At 42.6% G+C, this 19,298-nt stretch overlaps 1 protein-coding gene across 1 annotated transcript; it reads right to left on the bottom strand.

The window, feature by feature from the left end:
- Window positions 1-12,341: 12,341 nt before the first annotated feature.
- On the bottom strand, window positions 12,342-18,378 carry LOC139985015 (uncharacterized). Its single transcript, XM_071999195.1, has 7 exons — window positions 18,330-18,378; window positions 17,701-17,785; window positions 16,762-16,936; window positions 16,363-16,571; window positions 15,510-15,666; window positions 14,771-14,901; window positions 12,342-13,793 (listed from the first exon to the last, which is right to left on the bottom strand). Exons 4-7 carry the CDS (start codon window positions 16,516-16,518, stop codon window positions 13,485-13,487), a joined length of 753 nt encoding a protein of 250 aa, XP_071855296.1. The 5' UTR covers window positions 16,519-16,571; window positions 16,762-16,936; window positions 17,701-17,785; window positions 18,330-18,378; the 3' UTR covers window positions 12,342-13,484.
- Between the last annotated feature and the right edge of the window lie 920 nt (window positions 18,379-19,298).

Genomic DNA, 19,298 nt, shown 5'->3' on the forward strand with positions numbered 1-19,298 from the left:
GCTTATCGGACGTGATGCCGGATATTGTAGGTCCTCTCCAGACTTGTGCAGTGCGAGGCAAGTGTATTCAACATAACCTCTGGTTGATGAGAGACTTGATCGAGTTTGTTAAAGCTCGTGATTTGCCATGTGCACTGGTCTCATTGGACCAGGAAAAGGCCTTTGACATGGTAGATCACGACTTCCTGTTCAGAACCTGTTCAGAGTCCTTCGGATTGAACTCCGTATATATTCGTTGGGTCTCGTTACCATACAAGGACGTCACGAGCATTGTCACTGTTAACGGATTAACTTCTGGTCCCTTCCCGGTTCGAAGAGGAGTCCGTCAGGGTTGTCCCCTCTCCCCGTTGTTGTATGTTCTCTTCAGCGAAACGCTCAGTACCCCGCTGGACAGATGCTTTGGATTTCGACCCTTCAACGTACCGGGTGGGGCTAGAGTTAAATGCGTGCAGTATGCCGATGACGTCACTTGTATTATGTCGGACCTCGCCTCCTTCAAGCCTTTATCGAAGGTTTTGACCACCTTCCAAGAGGCTACTGGTGCCAGACTGAACAGGTCCAAGACCAAAGGGCTGCGATTGGGAGGTTGGCGCGGCCAATCCCTCCCGTTCGATGCTACTTGGTCAGATGTCATGATCAAGGTAAATGGCATCTGGCTAGGTTATGGTGCCCCGGAGGCCACCACTTGGGCCGAGAAGGCTGATCAGGTGGAGGCAAGGCTCGACACATTCAGTCACAGGTGGCTCTCCCTCCCTGTGAAGGTTACAGTTGTAAATAGGTTTATTGTTCCTCTCCTTTGGTATCCTGGTACGGTGATCGCCGCACCGGATCATGCCTTGGTGCGACTGGAGAGGATCATTTGTGATTTCATTTGGGGAAAGCGCAAACCAAACCTTGTCAAAAGAACCGTTCTGTATAAGACCCCCTTGATCGGTGGGCTTAACTGCGCTTTCTCCTCTTGAAAGGTGTTTTTGTTGCTTTTGAAAATCCTTCGTTTCCCTTTGCTTTTTTTGTTAGGTACTGGGGTGGGTTTCTTTTTCGACACCACTGGTCCGGATCCTTTTCAAATAACCGGCCAAAGGCGACACGCCCTTCTGGGGTCTATACTCAGATTGGTGACACTCTTTGTAGAATCAAAGAAGAGGGTGGGCCACATGTTCTGCTGAACGTGGCCCCCTCTGTGTTATACCCACCATTGTTTCGTTCAATGCTCGCGCCTGTGTGCCCGTCGGCTTGCCTGACCGCCATCTCTCCAGATGTGTGGCGGTCTGTGTGTTGTAAGTCACTAGATAGCCGTCTCAGGGACTTGGCGTGGAGGATTGCACACGGGGTCCTCATCACTAACCATTTTCGCCTAGTCAGGTGGCGATTAGGTGATGGGATTTGTCCCCGTGTGGGCTGTAAAGCCATCGAGACTATGCAACACCTTTTGCTTGAGTGTCCCTTTGTCCGGTTGGTGTGGGATTGGTTTCACGCCTTCGTTATTGGTGTTATTGGTTGCACACAGTGGGCCATTAGTAGTGATTTTGTTTTGTATGGTTTGTTGCCCCCTGTGCGCCTAACCTGGGTTAGGGATCTGCTGTTGTTGTTTGCCGCTGTCATCAGGAGACACATCTGGAACAGCAGATGCCGCCTAGTTTTCGATGGAGACGTCTGGAGGGCAGAGGATGTTGTCCCCCCTCGTGCAAAGTGACATCAGGTTGCACATGGAGGCGGACCAGTCACGGCTTCCCGACACTGCCTTTGGTAGACGCTGGCGCAAGCCTGTCGTCTACTATCGGGACGGCGTTCCCCGGATGAAATTTGGAGTGAGTTAGTTGGTAGGTGTGGGGGTTGTGTGGTCGTTACATAATATAGGTTGGTTTAATTTTCCTCTTTGTGGTTTGGGGTTGGCTTTTTGGGGCCTGTTTGTAGTGTTTTATTTGTTTTGCTTCTGTTGGCCTTTGGGTCCGTGTCCTTTTCGCGTCACGTTAACGCTGCGTTAGTGAGAGATTGATGGGTTTCAGTTGTTGTTCTACAGACTGGGTTTGTTTTTGGTTTTGTTGACCTTTGGTCTGTGTCCGTTTTTCTTAGCACGTAAAAAGCACACAGTGACACAAATAAGAAAAGTTAGGAGCTAGCATATAAATGATGAGAATGGAATGAAAGGGTTCATTAATATTAGTCCTAGACTTACTTTACCTTTGGTTTGGTCGTTTCCGACAACTCTTACTAGAGCGGGCTTCCCCGTAATGCTTGCACGTCAATCTGAGATAGGCATATTTAAACTTTTCATGGAATCGTGTACTGCCTTCATCTAGTCGCTTGTTTGCTGCTTCAACGGTTTTGGAATCCTTTATTACAAAAATAGAAAAAGTATCCGCAGATATCCTTTGAACATACCCCTGGAAATCCCCATTGTTATCAAATTCCTCTTCCATTGTCATGCACTGCTGAGTTATTGTTGTCCTGTTCATCCCTCCCGGCCAGCACATATCAGGACAGTTCATTGGTTACATCAACCACGAGCGCTGATTGGTCAAGTTACATGTGTGCGAATAGTCAATGTTATTCGCACGATTACGTTCGTGCGAACAGCCACAACGTTTTTGGACGGTGGTGTGCTGGGGAGGGGTTTTTCGTTTCGCTGCGTGTGGGTCGTCCTTTTGAGGTTTTTGGAATGTTTGAGTGGGGGGTTCGGCGTTTTGTCTCCGCAGGTCGGCGGGCGTAGGTTTTTTTTTTGGCTCGCTTGAGTTACTGCTGAGTTATTGTTGTCCTGTTCATCCCTCCCGGCCAGCACATATCAGGACAGTTCATTGGTTACATCAACCACGAGCGCTGATTGGTCAAGTTACATGTGTGCGAATAGTCAATGTTATTCGCACGATTACGTTCGTGCGAATAGCCACAACGTTTTTGGACGGTGGTGTGCTGGGGAGGGGTTTTTCGTTTCGCTGCGTGTGGGTCGTCCTTTTGTGGTTTTTGGAATGTTTGAGTGGGGGGTTCGGCGTTTTGTCTCCGCAGGTCGGCGGGCGTAGGTTTTTTTTTGGCTCGCTTGACCTGAGTTTCGTTGGTCAGAATGGGATGGTTCGGTAGTGCCGTTTGGCCGTGACGTTTTGTATCTCGCATGGCGGATCACGTAAAAACCACTTAACAATTGATCTTTTCTTACGATCGATCGCTGAGCAACGGACTTAAGTTCAATCAGATTGAACTTAAGTTTGAACTTTATGAAATGGGGCCCTGGGCCCCGTTCCACAAAGAGTTACGCTTAATCTTAAGTTTGATCAATCGTGCGTAAGTCACCTTATCGAGCGTAAGTTTGATATCAAACTTATCTCCGTTCCACAAAGAAACTTACTCTTGATATCAAGCTAAAGTTCAATCCGATCATGCGTAACTTTAAGTAGTGATCCAGATCAATCGTAAGTATGATACGTTGCTATGGTAAGCAATTGATTTAAATTTGTTTGAGTTTTTTACTGTACATGTAGAAGTAATATGTGAATTTTATACTTGTGCACAAAAGGCGTTATATTTGTATCAGCAAGCTGGTCAACCACGCAATTATCGTCGGATTCTACAAAGAGAGAGAATTTTTATAGACAGAAGGCAGCCTTTTGAACTTGACAATGATTTTGACATATACCAAAGATATAGGTTTACTAGGCTAGGCTGTATCGCTATAATCAATAGATTACAGGCCCAGTTAGAACATCCCACCAACTCTGTCAGCCATTTTGCAGGTTTTCATTGCTCTAAGATTTTATGCATCAGGATCGAAAAGTGCCTTAGCAGAGTGTGCCTCTTTACACGGATGAAGCAAGTCATTTGCTTCACGGGCATTGAGGAGGGTTACAAGAGCATTGGTTCAAATCCGGAATTATGAAATTAAGTTCCCAATCACTCCAGCCTCTGTGACCAATGCTCAGAGGGAGCAGGATTTCCGCAGGTGTGGGTGCAGTAGATGGGACATCGATTGGAATCCACGGTTGTAACTATGGGCCGGCCCAGCAAAAAATGTACCCTAATTTTACCGCGGTTAACTATGGTAAATGTTTGGTAAACAGGGTAAATGTGTGGTAAAATTGTGGTAAAATCAACCGCGGTAAATTTACCGCAGGTTTACCATGGTATGCGGTATAAGTAGGGTAAAAGTGCGGTACATTTACTGCGGTAAATTTACCGCAGTTTTGCCATGGTATTACCGCGGTATAAGTAGGGTAAAAGTGCGGTACATTTACTGCGGTAAATTTACAGCAGTTTAACCATGGTATTACCGCGGTAAAAGTGCGGTACATTTACTAAGCTAAATTTACCAGTTTTACCATGGTATTACCGCGGTAAAAGTAGGGTAAAAGTGTGGTACATTTATTACGGTAAATTTACAGCAGTTTTACCATGGTATTTTTCCGCGGTAACAGTAGGGTCAAAGTGTGGTACATTTACTACGGTAAATTTACCCTAGTTTTACCATGATATTACTGGAGTAAAAGTAGAGAAAATTTATATGGTACATAAACTACAGTGAAATTATACTATGATAAATTAACCAGAATTGTACCATGATTTTACCACAGTAGAACATATATGGGTCACACTATGAAACATGATGGTGCATTTACAGCAATTTTTCCATGATTTTGTCCCATATTTTTGCAATACTAATATGACAAACCTTTTGTTCTACTCATATAATGTTGGCAATATAAATTACCTGTGGATATGAGTTGAATAACGAAGAGAGACAATCAGCTATTCTTATATGTTATAGTATGTATATTTTTACCTAAAAAAAAAACAAGCAGAGGATAGATACATAGAGAATTCCTTCATGGAATCCCTGATATATTTGAGAGGAGACAACAATTAATTCTTTTTTCATCATGAGGGAGAACCTAAAAGACTTTCAAATGAAAAAAAAAAGAACTATATAAAGTAGCACACATCTGGCAAAGCATCTGTGCCTCAACACTGTAGCACACGAAAATTGACCAATCAGTGTCCTCAGATTTGGATATTCTCTGTCAGGTCCATTAAATGACACGACAAGTCTAAGTGTCTATAATCAGAGTACTCTCTTCATTTAAAACAAGTCTTTGAGGATACTAAGAGATCAAAAGTCCAATCTGGACTACCAATTAAGTCAAAAGAAGAGAGTCAGGAATCATACCAGGTAGGGTAATTGAAATTCCTATGTGTGAAACCTCGATGGATTTGATGAATAAAAAACTGTTGCATGTTACAACTGTGGACTTACAGGCATACAACCATTAAAATAAGGGTAAAGGCACATAGCCAAATTATGATACATTACACTGATGGGTGAAATTCAGAGAAATTTATGGTGTGTACATGCTGATTGAAATTAGGACAAAATCGTGCTCAATGTGAGGTAAAACTGTCCTACAATTAGTGTAAAATCATGGTAAACTGAGGTAAAACTAAGGTAAAAGCGTGGTAGAATTGGGGTAAAAGCGTGGTGAAAGTATGGTAAAATGAGGTAAAACTAAGGAAAAAGCATTGTAAATATACGGTAAAATTGGGGTAAGAGAACGGTAAAACTGTGGTAAATTTAGGGTAAAAGCGTGGTAAATGTAGGGTAAAATTGGGGGAAAAGAACGGTAAACTGTGGTAAAAGTATGGTAAATTGAGGTAAAACTAAGGAAAAAGCGTGGTAAATATACGGTAAAAGAACGGTAAAATTGCGGTAAATTTGGGGTATCAGCGTGGTAAAAGTGTAGTAAAAGCGCGGTAAAAGTATGGTAACAACGTGGACAAATTGGGGTAAAAGCGAGGTAACACCATGGTAAATTTGTGGTAATTTACTACGGTAAACCGCGGTTAACCGCGTCCATAGGGCCAAAATACCGCGGTAATGTACAACAGATTTACCGCGTTTTTACCCCGGTTTTACCGTGGTAAAAGTGTGGTATGTTACCGCGGTAAATTTGAGGTTAAATTTTTTCCTGGGGGATGAGTATGTTTTTGTTAGCCGTAAAGGTAGACATGCAATCAATGTACAGCTAATTTGTATAGTGGAAAATACAAAATCATCAATGTTGTAGCACGACGGCAAGGCAGTACTCATGGCAGTAGGATATTGAGTGAAAGCCTTGTTGGAAGACAGTTTGAGGAACACCAACTTCAAGGGATACTTTTCGGGGACTGGTTATCCTCTACAGCCGTGGTTGATGACGCCTATTCAGAACCCAGCCACACTCGAAGAGACCTCATTCAATAAGTAAGCTTGTACAAAGCAACACATATCGAGGTATGGTATCGTATCATTTCAGCTCATTTGACTATCTAAATTTATACATCTCTTTAGATTTGTCCAAAAACCACACAAACAAAATCACAAACTCAATATAGTATCAGTTATGACTGTATATTGTAGTTCACTATTCGGACAAAACGGTGTTGGGGGTTCCTTTGGGCAGGTCCCGCCCGTTGGACCTCCCACCATCGCAACAGTGCCACTCCGTGCAATAGTGGAGTGGGAGACAGGTATGAGAGGAGCGAAGTAAATTCCCCAAAACTTACTGGTTTGGGGATTTAGGAGCGACGATAATTACCTGTCTCTCCCTCCTCCCACCATGACTCGGGACCTACCCGACGACACGAACGCCAACTAGACCGCTGAGCACCACATGACTCAGGACGCCGCCCTTACCGCGAGCTCCTCAGTTGGTAGTTGGTACTGATAACAACAGTTACTGGTAACAACAGTTATGAAGATTCAGAGATTGATGGACGTAACCTAGTGGCATCCCATGTTGGACTGGCTTTAACACCTACCTCTGAAGTGGGTAGTTGGCTTTCGTGGAGTGCAGACGTGTTTCGCTTCCGCTCTCCACTTATTACAGCTTTTAATATCACTACAAGGTCGTCCCCGTACAATTTTTTTCAGTTTTGCGTTCTGTTGGTTTAAAGGTCCCTGGAGAGGTTGACGCGCTTCAGCGTAAACCTCTCCGGGGTATGAATTGTTTTGATGTACGGTTTACCTCGGAGGCTGCCCGCGTCCGAGGCGTCCATGTGTTGGAGGGAGTTGAGGGAATGAAGGTCACACCGTATGACAGTTCGGTGTGGGTGACAGTCCTCCATCTCCCTCTGGACATGTCTGAACAGGTTGTTGTGCGGACACTGGGGCGTTTTCGGAAAGTGACCGGCTACGAGGAGCCGGAATTCCTTGAATGTAAAGGTGTCAAGACCGGGACTAGACGAGTTAGAGTTGAACTCAAGTCCGATATCCCCTCTACCTTGTGGGCTAATGGGCACAGGGCCCACATTGCATACCCGGGCCAGCCTCGCAATTGTTGGAGGTGTGGGCTGGAAGGGCATGAGGCCAGGTTGTGCCCGAACAAGCGGTGTAGCCGCTGTTTACAGGTTGGGCATACCCTGGCCGAGTGTAAAGGGGATATCGTTTGCAACTCGTGTGGGAAAACGGGCCATCTCGCCCGTTTATGCCCAGACCGCTCATACTCCGCGAGAGTGGCTACGGGCGTGGTTGAAGCGGTCCCTGTCCCGGCCTCTGACACCGTACCACATGATGTTCCTGTCATCGCCCCAGTGTCCGACACTAGCCCCCCGATGGAGGCTTTGTTCCCCCTTTCGTGTCCGACCTCTCCCCTGATCGAACTTGCCGAGACTGCCAGCCTGCCCACTGAGGCAGAGCAGGACAAAACGGCGGAGATGGTACTAGCGGAGTGGCACGCGGCGCAGGATGCCGCTTGTACTGGTTCACCGGTAGCTTCGCCCGCTATCGGTGATACTAGTTGGGCCCCGAGTCAATCGGTCCAAGAGACATTGAGTGGCCCAGATTCTGACTCGCCAATGGAGGACTGCACTACAGCCTTATTAGTTGTGGCTAAGGAGTCCTCCGATTGGTTTGATGAGACGAAACAGGCCACTGATCTCATTGACTCGAGTGGCCCTTCCACCCTACCCGCAGCCGCTTCCGTTATACCGGACACGATGGTCGCTAGTGGACCTCCTGTTCCTAACAGGGAGGTCCACTCGATCAATGACGAGGAGCTAAGAACTCTGCTCCCTCGTAAGAAAAGGGGGAAAACTGCCAGGGGCTTGAAAAGACCCATATTGGGAAAACTTCGCAGGTAATGCGCAGGCGTGTTGTCTACCATCGGGACGGCGTACCCCGGATGAAGTTTTGGAGTGGGTTATTTTTCAGGTGTGTGGGGGAGGGGGGGGGGTTGTGTGGTCGTTACATAATATGGGTTGGAGGGTTCTGTTTGTGGTTTGGAGTTGGCTTTATTGTTTTGGTTCTGTTGGCCTTTGGGTCCGTGTCCATTTCATGTCACGTTGAACGCTACATTGTATACATTTGTGGGTGAGTGAGAGATTTCTGTTTGTGGGTTTTCAGTTGGGTTTATGGTGGTTGTTAAACAGACTGGAATTGTTTTTGGTTTTGTTTACCTTTGGTCCGTGTCCGTTTTTTCTTTGCACGTAAAAAGCAGAAGTGTAGAAAAATTTACGCAGGCGAAAGGCAAAATTACAATATGGCCGCCAATAATCCAAAATGGCCGATCACAGACTCTCATTTTAAGAAATCTACCCGTCTGGTAAGTGCTCTTTGCTGGTTTTGGACAGTATTTCATTGTTTTCAACAGCGCCAAAGCCAATGGAACACATTTTGAACCGATTGGATGGTATATTCATGTGCAAACATCCAAAATTGCCGGCAAAAATCCAAAATGGCCGATCACAGACTCATTTTCATGATATCTTCCCTTCTGGTAAGTGCCTTTTGCCGGTTTGAACTGAAAATCATGGTTTTCAGTATTGCCAAAGCCAATGAAATGCATTTCGAATCGATCGGTCGTTATCTACCTGTACCAAAATCCAAAATGGCAGCGGAAAAAAAAACAAGTTGAATACAACATTCAATTTCACGATATCTTTTGATCTGGTAAGTCTATTTTTTGAAAATTTTGAACAGCAAGTCGCATGGTTTTCAACACCGCCAAAGCCAAATCTTAGCCAATGGAAATCATTTCGAATTGATTATTTTGTATAATCCTATGTAAGAATACAAACAGGCAGCCGAAAATCCAAAATGGCCGAGTACCAACACACATTCCCATGACATCTTCCCATCTAAATAGTTGGCCTATTTTTGGGAATTTGGCCAGTTTTTCTTGTGCCTTCGTATCTATACAGATGTTAAGAATGGCTGCCAACATTTGAGATGACTAATGCCGAATCTCCATTTTGTGGATATCGTTGTTTGAAATACTGATTTTTCATCAGGTTGAGATTTGGGATGAACGCCAAATGACTCATTTCCCATGACCCATTATGTCCATGCAAAATTCCATTGCCATAACTACTTGGGAACATTCGGCACATCAGCCACACTTATGGCATTTAGTTGGTATCCTAACTGTCATTGATCCTAACTGTTCAGTTCAGTTCTCGTGGAGTGCGGACGTGTTTTCGGCTGCTCTCCACCTTTCGTTGACCACACCTTTATTGTGTTTTTACGTTGGCCCTTCATTAGTTTACAGTTTGTTTTAGTGTAGTTTGTGTGTTTTGGGTTTGTTTCGTTTAGGTTTGTGTATAGGTGCGTGGCTTTGCCACCCCCTAGCTGTCATGGCGGCTCGCCGTGACAGCAAAATCGTATTGTTGAGTTTTTCGGGGGAGGCTAAGGTCGTCCCCGTACAACTTTTTTCAGTTTTGCGTTCTGTTGGTTTAAAGGTCCCTGGAGAGGTTGACGCGCTTCAGCGTAAACCTCTCCGGGGTATGAATTGTTTTGATGTACGCTTTACCTCGGAGACTGCCCGCGTCCGAGGCGTCCATGTGTTGGAGGGAGCCGAGGGACTGAAGGTCACACCGTATGACAGTTCGGTGTGGGTGACAGTCCTCCATCTCCCTCTGGACATGTCTGAACAGGTTGTTGTGCGGACACTGGGGCGTTTTGGGAAAGTGACCGGCTACGAGGAGCCGGAATTCCTTGAATGTAAAGGTGTCAAGACCGGGACTAGACGAGTTAGAATCGAACTCAAGTCCGATATCCCCTTTACCTTGTGGGCTAATGGGCACAGGGCCCACATTGCATACCCGGGCCAGCCTCGCACTTGTTGGAGGTGTGGGCTGGAAGGGCATGAAGCCAGGTTGTGCCCGAACAAGCGGTGTAGCCGCTGTTTACATGTTGGGCATACCCTGGCCGAGTGTAAAGGGGATATCGTTTGCAACTCGTGTGGGAAAACGGGCCATCTCGCCCGTTTATGCCCAGACCGCTCATACGCCGCGAGAGTGGCTACGGGCGTGGTTGAAGCGGTCTCTGTCCCGGCCTCTGACACCGTACCGCATGATGCTCCTGTCATCGCCCCAGTGTCCGACACTAGCCCCCCGATGGAGGCTTTGTTCCCCCTTTCGTGTCCGACCTCTCCCCTGATCGAACTTGCCGAGACTGCCAGCCTGCCCACTGAGGCAGAGCAGGACAAAACGGCGGAGATGGTACTAGCGGAGTGGCACGCGGCGCAGGATGCCGCTTGTACTGGTTCACCGGTAGCTACGCCCGCTATCGGTGATACTAGTTGGGCCCCGAGTCAACCGGCCCAAGAGACATTAAGTGGCCCAGATTCTGACTCGCCAATGGAGGACTGCACTACAGCCTTATTAGTTGTGGCTAAGGAGTCCTCCGATTGGTTTGATGAGACAAAACAGGCCAATGATCTCATTGACTCGAGTGGCCCTTCCACCTTACCCGCAGCCGCTTCCGCTATACCGGACACGATGGTCGCTAGTGGACCTCCTGTTCCTGACAGGGAGGTCCACTCGATGAAGGTTTGACGAGGAGTTAAGAACTCTGCTACCTCGTAAGAAAAGGGGGAATACTGTTAGGGGCTTGAAAAGACCCGTATTGGGAAAATTTCGCAGGTAATGCGCAAGCCTGTCGTCTGCTATCGGGACGGCGTACCCCGGATGAATTTTGGAGTTAGTTGTTATGTGTGGGATGGGGGGTTTGTGTGGTCCTTACATAATATGGGTTGGGGGTTTTCTGTTTGTGGAGCTTTATTGTTTTGGTTCTGTTAGCCTTTGGGTCCGTGTCCTTTTCACGTCACGTTAAACGCTATATTTTATACATTTGTGCGTTAGTGAGAGATTTCTGTTTGTGGGTTTTCAGTTGGGTTTTTGGTGGTTGTTAAACAGACTGGGATTGTTTTTGGGTTTGTTGACCTTTGGTCCGTGTTCGTTTCTTTGCACGTAAAAAGCACTTCCCGCCAGGCGGGTGTGATAGCTTGTGTTTGTGTGTGCGTCAGTTCGTAAATCGTTTGTAGTTTCACCAACCTGTCTTTATTTTTTTTTTTTGCTCCTCTGTGGCCTAGCCACCTTCGGTATCATGGCATCGTGCCGTGATTCTTAAATTGTTAAGTTGACCTTCACCGGTGAACAAGCGGTTCCACCGGTGGAAGTTTTTAGTATCTTGAAAAGTAAGGGTGTTGTTGTGCCTGGCAGGGTCGTCGTGCGAAAATAAATTTAAGGGCGGCCCGTGAGCAGGTGATGACTATCTAAGCGGAGCGCCACCACATGGGCGCTAAGCGTAGAAGAAAATTTTTCGTCTGGCGGACCCCTCAGATTGCAGGAAACGGCACTTCCCGTGCCTTATGGCAGTAAGCAACACCCCTGAAATTGATAACAATTTTCGGCAATTTTTTATTTTGGGAAATATTCTCGAAGTGATATTCCTCAGTTTACCAATTCCTCGTCTTCCAGAAGCGCCCAAAATTTAAGAAATCGAAACATTTTTGTGTTGGCTGATCCATGATCGCCGCCCATGCTCGTGAGAAGTCGTGACTGGGTGAGGAAAAAGCTATGCCGTTTGAAAACATGGGCAGAAAAAGCGAAAGTAGCGAAACCTAAGGTAAAACGTGCGATAACGAAGTGATTATTTTCCAGGTTAAGTGTGTCAGTATTTCAAATGATTATTATTATTCACTTTTTTTTTCGAAACTACCTATCAGATGATGAGGAAAATTTATCCTGGTAGACCTTTTAGCGAACTGATTGCATTACTTAAGAAGAAATTCACACGGATGTTCACTACATTTATCTTAACTTTCAGAACTTGGTTACAGGCTTACACTCTAAAAACACTTGGGTTAAAATTGACCCAAATTGGGTCACTTTTTGACCCAAATGAAAGTCAGGAGGGAACCTAACACATTTGGGTCAAACTGACCCAGAAAATTAGGTCAGAATAAGTGACCCAATTTATGGGTCGTAAATTTGACCCAGAAATATTGGTAAATATTGACCCCGGCAAGGGTTATGATGGAAATCAACCACATTTGGGTCAGCTTGACTCTTATAGGAAAAAATACATAAATACAAAAGGCTTCATTTGACAGTGCAATTTATTGATGTAACTCCTTCAAAGAAAGTGAACTGCTGAAAAACTGCTAAAAAGTAATGTAAAATTGCAACAAAACTGAATGTTTCATTAATATGGTACCATAGCACAAGATCTAAAGGAAGGAATTGTTTGAAGCGTTACCAATGAATCAAAAATGTTTTTTACCCCAGTGCAATTTTTACATAAACAATTTCAACATTTTATTAGACTTGTATGGATAAAATACAATTTGCTGAATGAATGAACGAACACTTTCTAGCTAGACATGTGTGTGTCTTCATAATGATATTTATCAGCTAGAGCATAGACTAGCTCGCATGGGAAAGTATTTGCCTTACTTACGATGTAATAACAAAAGAAGAAAATGACAATCAAAACATGGTTGCCCATTTTTAAAAGATGGGTTGCTGGATGGTCAGTCTTGAAAATGTTCACTAAATTAGGCCTCGTAAAGACGATTCCCCTCCCCCCTTTTTAACACTTATCCATGGATTTCATTAAACGGCGGAAAGCCTTTAAGTAATGAGTCCATATATTATGTGTAATATACTGCTGTTGTACATAACCCAGCACAGGTAAATATTGTATATGTAAATATGTGTAGAATGGATACACATATTTCTGTATTCCAAGAGCCGTTCAATTGAAAATAGTCCAAGCAATTTATTTAGAGCAGATAACTGGGACTGGGACAATCCATATAATTTGCTTCTAAAATTTCATGACAGCAAAATATTTGTGAGCTGCAACTTTGGAACTGGAATTTATGAGATGAAAACAAATATGATCATACAGGCTGAAAACGTTTTGCCAATTCTTCTTAGAATACAAGCATATCTTTGCTTTGTATATGAGGCAAGTATGCCTTGGTCCCATAAACGTGATTCAACTAACAGTTGAGATTTCAACTAAAATCACACAACTTCAGATGATAATAAAGATTGCTCGGCATTGAACAAAATTGTGTCCAAATTCTTTCAACTGTCATGTAAAAAGGAGTTGTAATGGACAGTTGAATCGATTGCCAAGTTAATTCTAGTGTTGCACTGTGCGACTATTGTTTCAACTTTGTTGACAGTTCTTATTGAAGCATATATATGGGACCCAGGTCTGAACATTTTCAGCCCTACTTCCTTCTGACTTTCAAATATGTCTTCAATGACACAACTGAAGATGACATTTTCCCAGGTAAGTTGTATACAACAGTCTGGAGGAACTGCCAGGTGTTGTATGATTGCCATTGATAATTCATATCAAAAACATGAAAACATTTAAAACATAAATCAATGGCATTAAGCAGCGACTCCTGTGGAATGGCTTCTCTCTCTATGATTATGTACGTTTGTTCCGGGCTAACCCTGCTGCTTCCAATAGCTAGAACGAATGCTTGCTTTTGTTTCACCCCTTCAAGGTAGTGTGGAATATTGGTTCCAATCTGAAATGAAAAAGCAAAGGTTATGGAAGCAAACTTCTTAGATTTATTCAAATGCTGCCTTCCATATAGAAAGGATCATATATTGTAGTACTCCCCAGAAGGCGGATTGATAGAAGCAATCTTTGTTTTGATTAAGAATGTGCAGTATTTAGCATTTCACAACTTCAGTGATGAATAGTGCCACAATTTCATAGCGGGTTTTAGAGGTGCCAGGTACTTTATGCATTGTACTGAAAACAAGTTTTTTTTAAAACTATTTCAGATATTAGGAATTGTCGGGTCTCTGTAAGTTATTTTGAGGCTCATCTAGGAACCCTTGACAATTGATTATGGATGAACACAGTGTTCAGAAGTTAACAAGACAATCATACTATCACACCATACTGCCTGGAATACCACAATGTCCTATCCAATCGGTGTGAATTAGATTGTACACTCTTCTACTGCACATTCAACATATTCTGCATTCACATTTATATACATATATGTATTCATATATCATGTGTATACTGGAATGAAGAAATCATTGTTACAACTCTACCTGTAATAAATTTGGTTAAGGGTTTGTACAATGCAACCTGGTGCAGTGGTCTGTGTGAGAACTTGCTAGTGGGTTATGGTTCCACAATTTCTGGGGCTGGTGAGGTTCTTCAGGCATTTGATTGGCACAGCTGCAGAGCATTAGTGACCGATGCTTTGATAGTCCCCTTCCACCATTCCCCTTGGGAAAGTGGCTGAATGCATCGTTCATGTCTTTCAGATGGGAACATAAAATGGTGGTTCTAGGAGCAGGGTGGGATTGTATCTGATGAATGTCTTGTCTCACCAATCGATGTACACTGCTCGCGAAGAGAAGGCAAGCTCTTTGCCTGTTTCATCCATAATTTTATCGTCTGTCAATTTTCCTAGATGAACCTGTAACCGACGATGATCTTATAAAAGGAATTTTTCTACTTCAAATTTAGCTTTCAGCTCACCTTTTGCAAATCTACAAATGAAGTGAGGGCATCTTCAATTGTAGCTCGTTTTCCTTTGCCCTTTATCTTCTGTGACCCAACAGGTAGAATGCATGGAATACACTGCAGTGCAATGTTGCATACTTCATCATCTGTAAAGAGGGAAAATAAGAACCTTGGGGAAAGATTCACAGACTTAACACTCATGGAGGCACTGATTATACCCGTGTTATAAGCTAACACATTTGTGGGAATATATGATGATTTTTCAGTTAAAAAATGTCTTTCAGTGGAACAATATGCATTATATAGTGTGGATAGGATCTCTGACTGCTCTACAAATCCACCAATTTCTCAACAGCATCTCTGATTGTGATCCAAAGTTGGGTGCCAGGCCAATGAATGTTCGTCGATGAAGCAATACAATATTACCAGAATTCTGATGCGAGAATAGAAAACATTTGTAGCTTATAACAAATCCGATGTCATCTATGTTGACTGTGCAGGGTTGTGCCCATGCCAGACCTGGGGCATTGTGTACTGAAATATGGCAATCAGGCATAATACTTGACACTATTCTGTTGTCTGACCACCTTAATCCCCTGACTGACTCCCTCCTCCAAATACACACCATTTTCATTATTTCCCCTGACTGAGGTGAAGCTCAACTGGGGGCCAATTGAAACATCACTGGCAGTGCCACATGAAAACAGTTCACATGCATTTTACCTGGGTTAATAAGTTATTGCAACTTAGTTACCTGATAGTTGACTGCTGTCTTGAACAATCCCCAGGTGTCGAGACCAATCATTTTGCTTGTCAGCATAATGCAGTAGGTTCCTAGCGACTGCAGGTGTCCATAACAGGAACAATTTGTCCCTACACTTTGGCTTGATGACTTCAAAGTCCAGATTAATCTGAAAAAGGATGAAATATGAGACATGTCTGCACAGAAAGCATTTTTTGTACCCAGACTTGGACTGTGAACAGAGCTGCAAAATAGTCTTGGAGGACCATCCAAACAAACTGATGTAGATGTCCCATATCCTGGCACTGAGGTGAATTCTTTTTGTTGGATACTGCTACAGAGCATAGGACCATATCATCTCAGATGTTTTGTTTAACTAGAGATACAGGAGTAACGTGATGCTCTTGAAAATGCAACTGAGAGTACATATCCCACAAAGCATACCAAATATTTGTTTGCATCGATTTGAACAAAATCTTCCATTTTGCTAAAGCAAACTATGAACAAAAAAATGAAATTATACAGCAGGTATTATGCCTTTTTTTATTTTTGCGTTGTGCTTATAATTCTGCCCTTCTTGAGAACAAAAACAGTATACCATTGAGTTAACTGATCCCTTTTTTGTTTTTACACTTCATCGTACCATTAGCTCACCGACAAAGTTGGATGTATTCCCAGAGGGGGTGTCTTTCGAGTATTGACAGAGGCCATTTCTTCTTGCCCTATCCTTGATCTGAAGGTACGAGCAGATTTCCTCACTGATTTCTTGGCTCACACATGAGAAGACCTACAAATGAAATTTGCCTGCTTATTACCCTGAGCTTGCCACATCACAGAATAAATCAACTATCTAAATAAAACCCACCAGTCCTGAAGTGTCCAGTAGTCTAGGATATTTCGCAAAGATGGCGACGCCCTCTGGATTTTCTCTAATCCACATGAGCCTGGACTTCGCTGTTTTTTGGTGGTATTCTCTGACTTTACCCAGAGGTTCTTTATTTTGTTTCATCCACTGTACCATCGCCTCAATGGCAGCAGGTTCGATGTCATCTGGAAAAGTTAACAATAATTGCCCTATGAAGAATGGATATACCAAGGAATCATGACAAAGATATTGTTCTAAATGTGAATTCTGAAAATCTGCACATTACAAAGGAGATGAAAAGGTACGCCAGGAATGAACATCCTATGCATGATATGTAATTTCTTCTTACTCTTGTTAACATTTCAAATGTTAACTTAAAAAAAAAACACATAAAAATACCTTCATCACTCTCCAGACTACTGACTGATGAAGCTGTGGAGTCAGAGTTTGTTTTGTTGGCCTTCCGAATGCTCACATGATTCTTCTTTGCTGTTCTCTTCCTCACATTCCTGAGTCTTTCTTCCAAATAACCTGTAGCTGCATGCTGTCCAATGCTAGAAGTGTACCAAGCTTCCTGTGAAAACAACCAATGAAGGTAAAATGTTTTGCCTAAGGACACATGGTCAGAACTCAAACTCCCGATCCTAAAACTACTCAGCAGTTATGAATAATGAGCACCTAGCTATATGCTCATAACAGAAAGTCAATGTAAATGATGATTTCGCCCCCTTTCATTTTGGTTTGAGGCAGACTGTATCGTGACCGGACACCTCCCCCGGACAGTGGGGAATGCCCGGGGGGGGGGAATTGTCCGGGTGGGGAATTGATGCGGGGTGAGATGTCCTAGAACCGAATGTAATCCCATCCATACGACCTGACACATCTATAATCAATGTTCTCTAGCTTCCAGCAAACAAATCATGAAACCAAATTGAACATTCAACTGAGAACTCACCAATCACATCAGAGCTGAAATTATTTAGTGCAAATAAAATGACAGTATTTTTTAATGAGCCAAGTTGAGGGGGCACATTCCTCCTCATCTCAAATGCATATGATCACATGGGCCGGGAGAGAACAATTTCCATGTTTCTCAGAGTAAATCAATTCATTTCTTGATGTTCCCAGTTTATGCCAAATATATATTTGTCAAAGCTATTTCATTGACCCACTGACTTAAAACGAAGGGTTTTCTGTATATGGTATATAGGCTACTTGGATAACATGTTGACAATTATAAAGAATGGTAGTATCCAACTGGCAACAGCCATCCTTCTACATTTTAAAAACGTAATCCAAAAAAAAAAGTGATCTAACATGACAAAAATTGATACTAACATAACCATCTCCATCTTCTCCCTTCAGTTTGGGAAACTCATTTACAATGGATCTTGCAAGAGCCTCTTTTACATGGGATGTGGGCCTGAAATATAAACAATTTGTGTAAAATAATGAGTTGCTAAATAAAAGTAAACATTGTGAAAACTAAAAATGTTTGTTCACCACTGGTCACCACTAATTCTCAAAGAAATAGAATTCAAATCACCTCCAAACTGTTCTATCAGGTGTGATACAAACATCCTGACAGCTTGAATCCGATATTTGTGACCAAGTAGTCCTTCGTCCATTTCAGACTCAATGATATCTCCGCCGTTGTTATCATTTAGTATTTTACGGATATCCTTTGAAAAGGAGAAATCAAGAACAAAACTGGTGATTGCTCATTCATATTTTTTATACATGTTGATAGATTGGAGCTTAGTTGTGCTTTGTACTGTACCTATTAAAGGGGAACAACAGCCCCCTTACAGAAGACAGATCTGTCTGGTTAATTGGGTGTGTAATGATTGATGTGTGCACCATTTAAACAGTGCTGCATGAATTGTTTCGATTACTGTAAAAAGATGGCAGACTTATTAATGACAATCACATACCAATGCAGATTTATACAAGGGAGAAGTACTTACAAAATGTAACTTCGGTCTCTTTGGGGTATTGCTATGTTCTGGTGTTGAGGTGGTTATCAAAGATTTAGGTGATTGTAATGAAAAAGTTGGAGACTGCAATGTAGATTGATATGCCTGGCTATCCTGAGTCTGCAAAAAGAAAAAAAAAACTCTAGCAAATTAACCATTTAACGCTGGTCCCACGAAGGGATAAAGGAATATAGAATCTAGGTGTTGTGAAGAAACTACTGTTTGCACATAGAAAAATACTGTTTTAATGATGGGCTGGTGCAGTCCAAGCTGAGTGTACACAGAAACGCTTTTCTCGTACAATCCTATAATAATTCAGTAGTAGGTGTGCAAACTATAAACGACAGTATAGTTTGAATGAATTGCACAGTTTTAACAAATGATGTGGTTGAACTTTTTTTTATTTGCCAAAAAATTAAACAAGACAGTGAAAAAACTAGGCCTAGAGTAGAGTGATTAATATTCAACCTCTTAAGAAATATTATTGTTATTACACAAAATTTATATAGCGCCTTATTCAATTAAAAAATTGCTCTAAAGCGCTTTACAGCAAAAGATAAAAAATTTGTTCAAAGTATAAAAGTTAAAAGGTTATAAAAGATTAGATTGTATAGAAAAATATGTGATAGAAATGTAAAAAATAAATAGAAAAATTATGACTAAAATACAAAATAACACCTGAATTAAGTACGTGCAGCAAATATTCAGGTAACATAATATTACCAATAAAAATGTATCAATATGCCATTTTGGTTTAGATAAAGTATGTACATTTTGCGTACCAGTAGTCAACCCCACAAATTGTTTTGTATTTTCCAGAGGAAGAAGCATAATTTAAATGTGATTCTATAGAAGGATATAATTTTTGAACTATTTGTAGGTAGGCCTAATCTATAATAAAAAAAAAAATTTTATCATTGTTTTTTGTATAGATGAGATTTAAACTTGGCAGCCATTTTG

Source organism: Apostichopus japonicus, chromosome 17 (genome assembly GCF_037975245.1).
Source record: "Apostichopus japonicus isolate 1M-3 chromosome 17, ASM3797524v1, whole genome shotgun sequence".
NCBI lineage: Eukaryota > Metazoa > Echinodermata > Holothuroidea > Aspidochirotida > Stichopodidae > Apostichopus > Apostichopus japonicus.

Excerpts from the sequence above, each read along its gene's own strand:
- LOC139985015 (XM_071999195.1), bottom strand. The coding sequence starts at position 16,518 with ATGGTACAGTGGATGAAACAAAATAAAGAACCTCTGGGTAAAGTCAGA. Across the intron at positions 15,667-16,362 it reads TACTGGACACTTCAGGACTG|ATTAATCTGGACTTTGAAGT; the intron begins GTGGGTTTTATT and ends ATCCTTTTTCAG. Across the intron at positions 13,794-14,770 it reads CATTTGTAGATTTGCAAAAG|ATTGGAACCAATATTCCACA; the intron begins GTGAGCTGAAAG and ends TTTTCATTTCAG.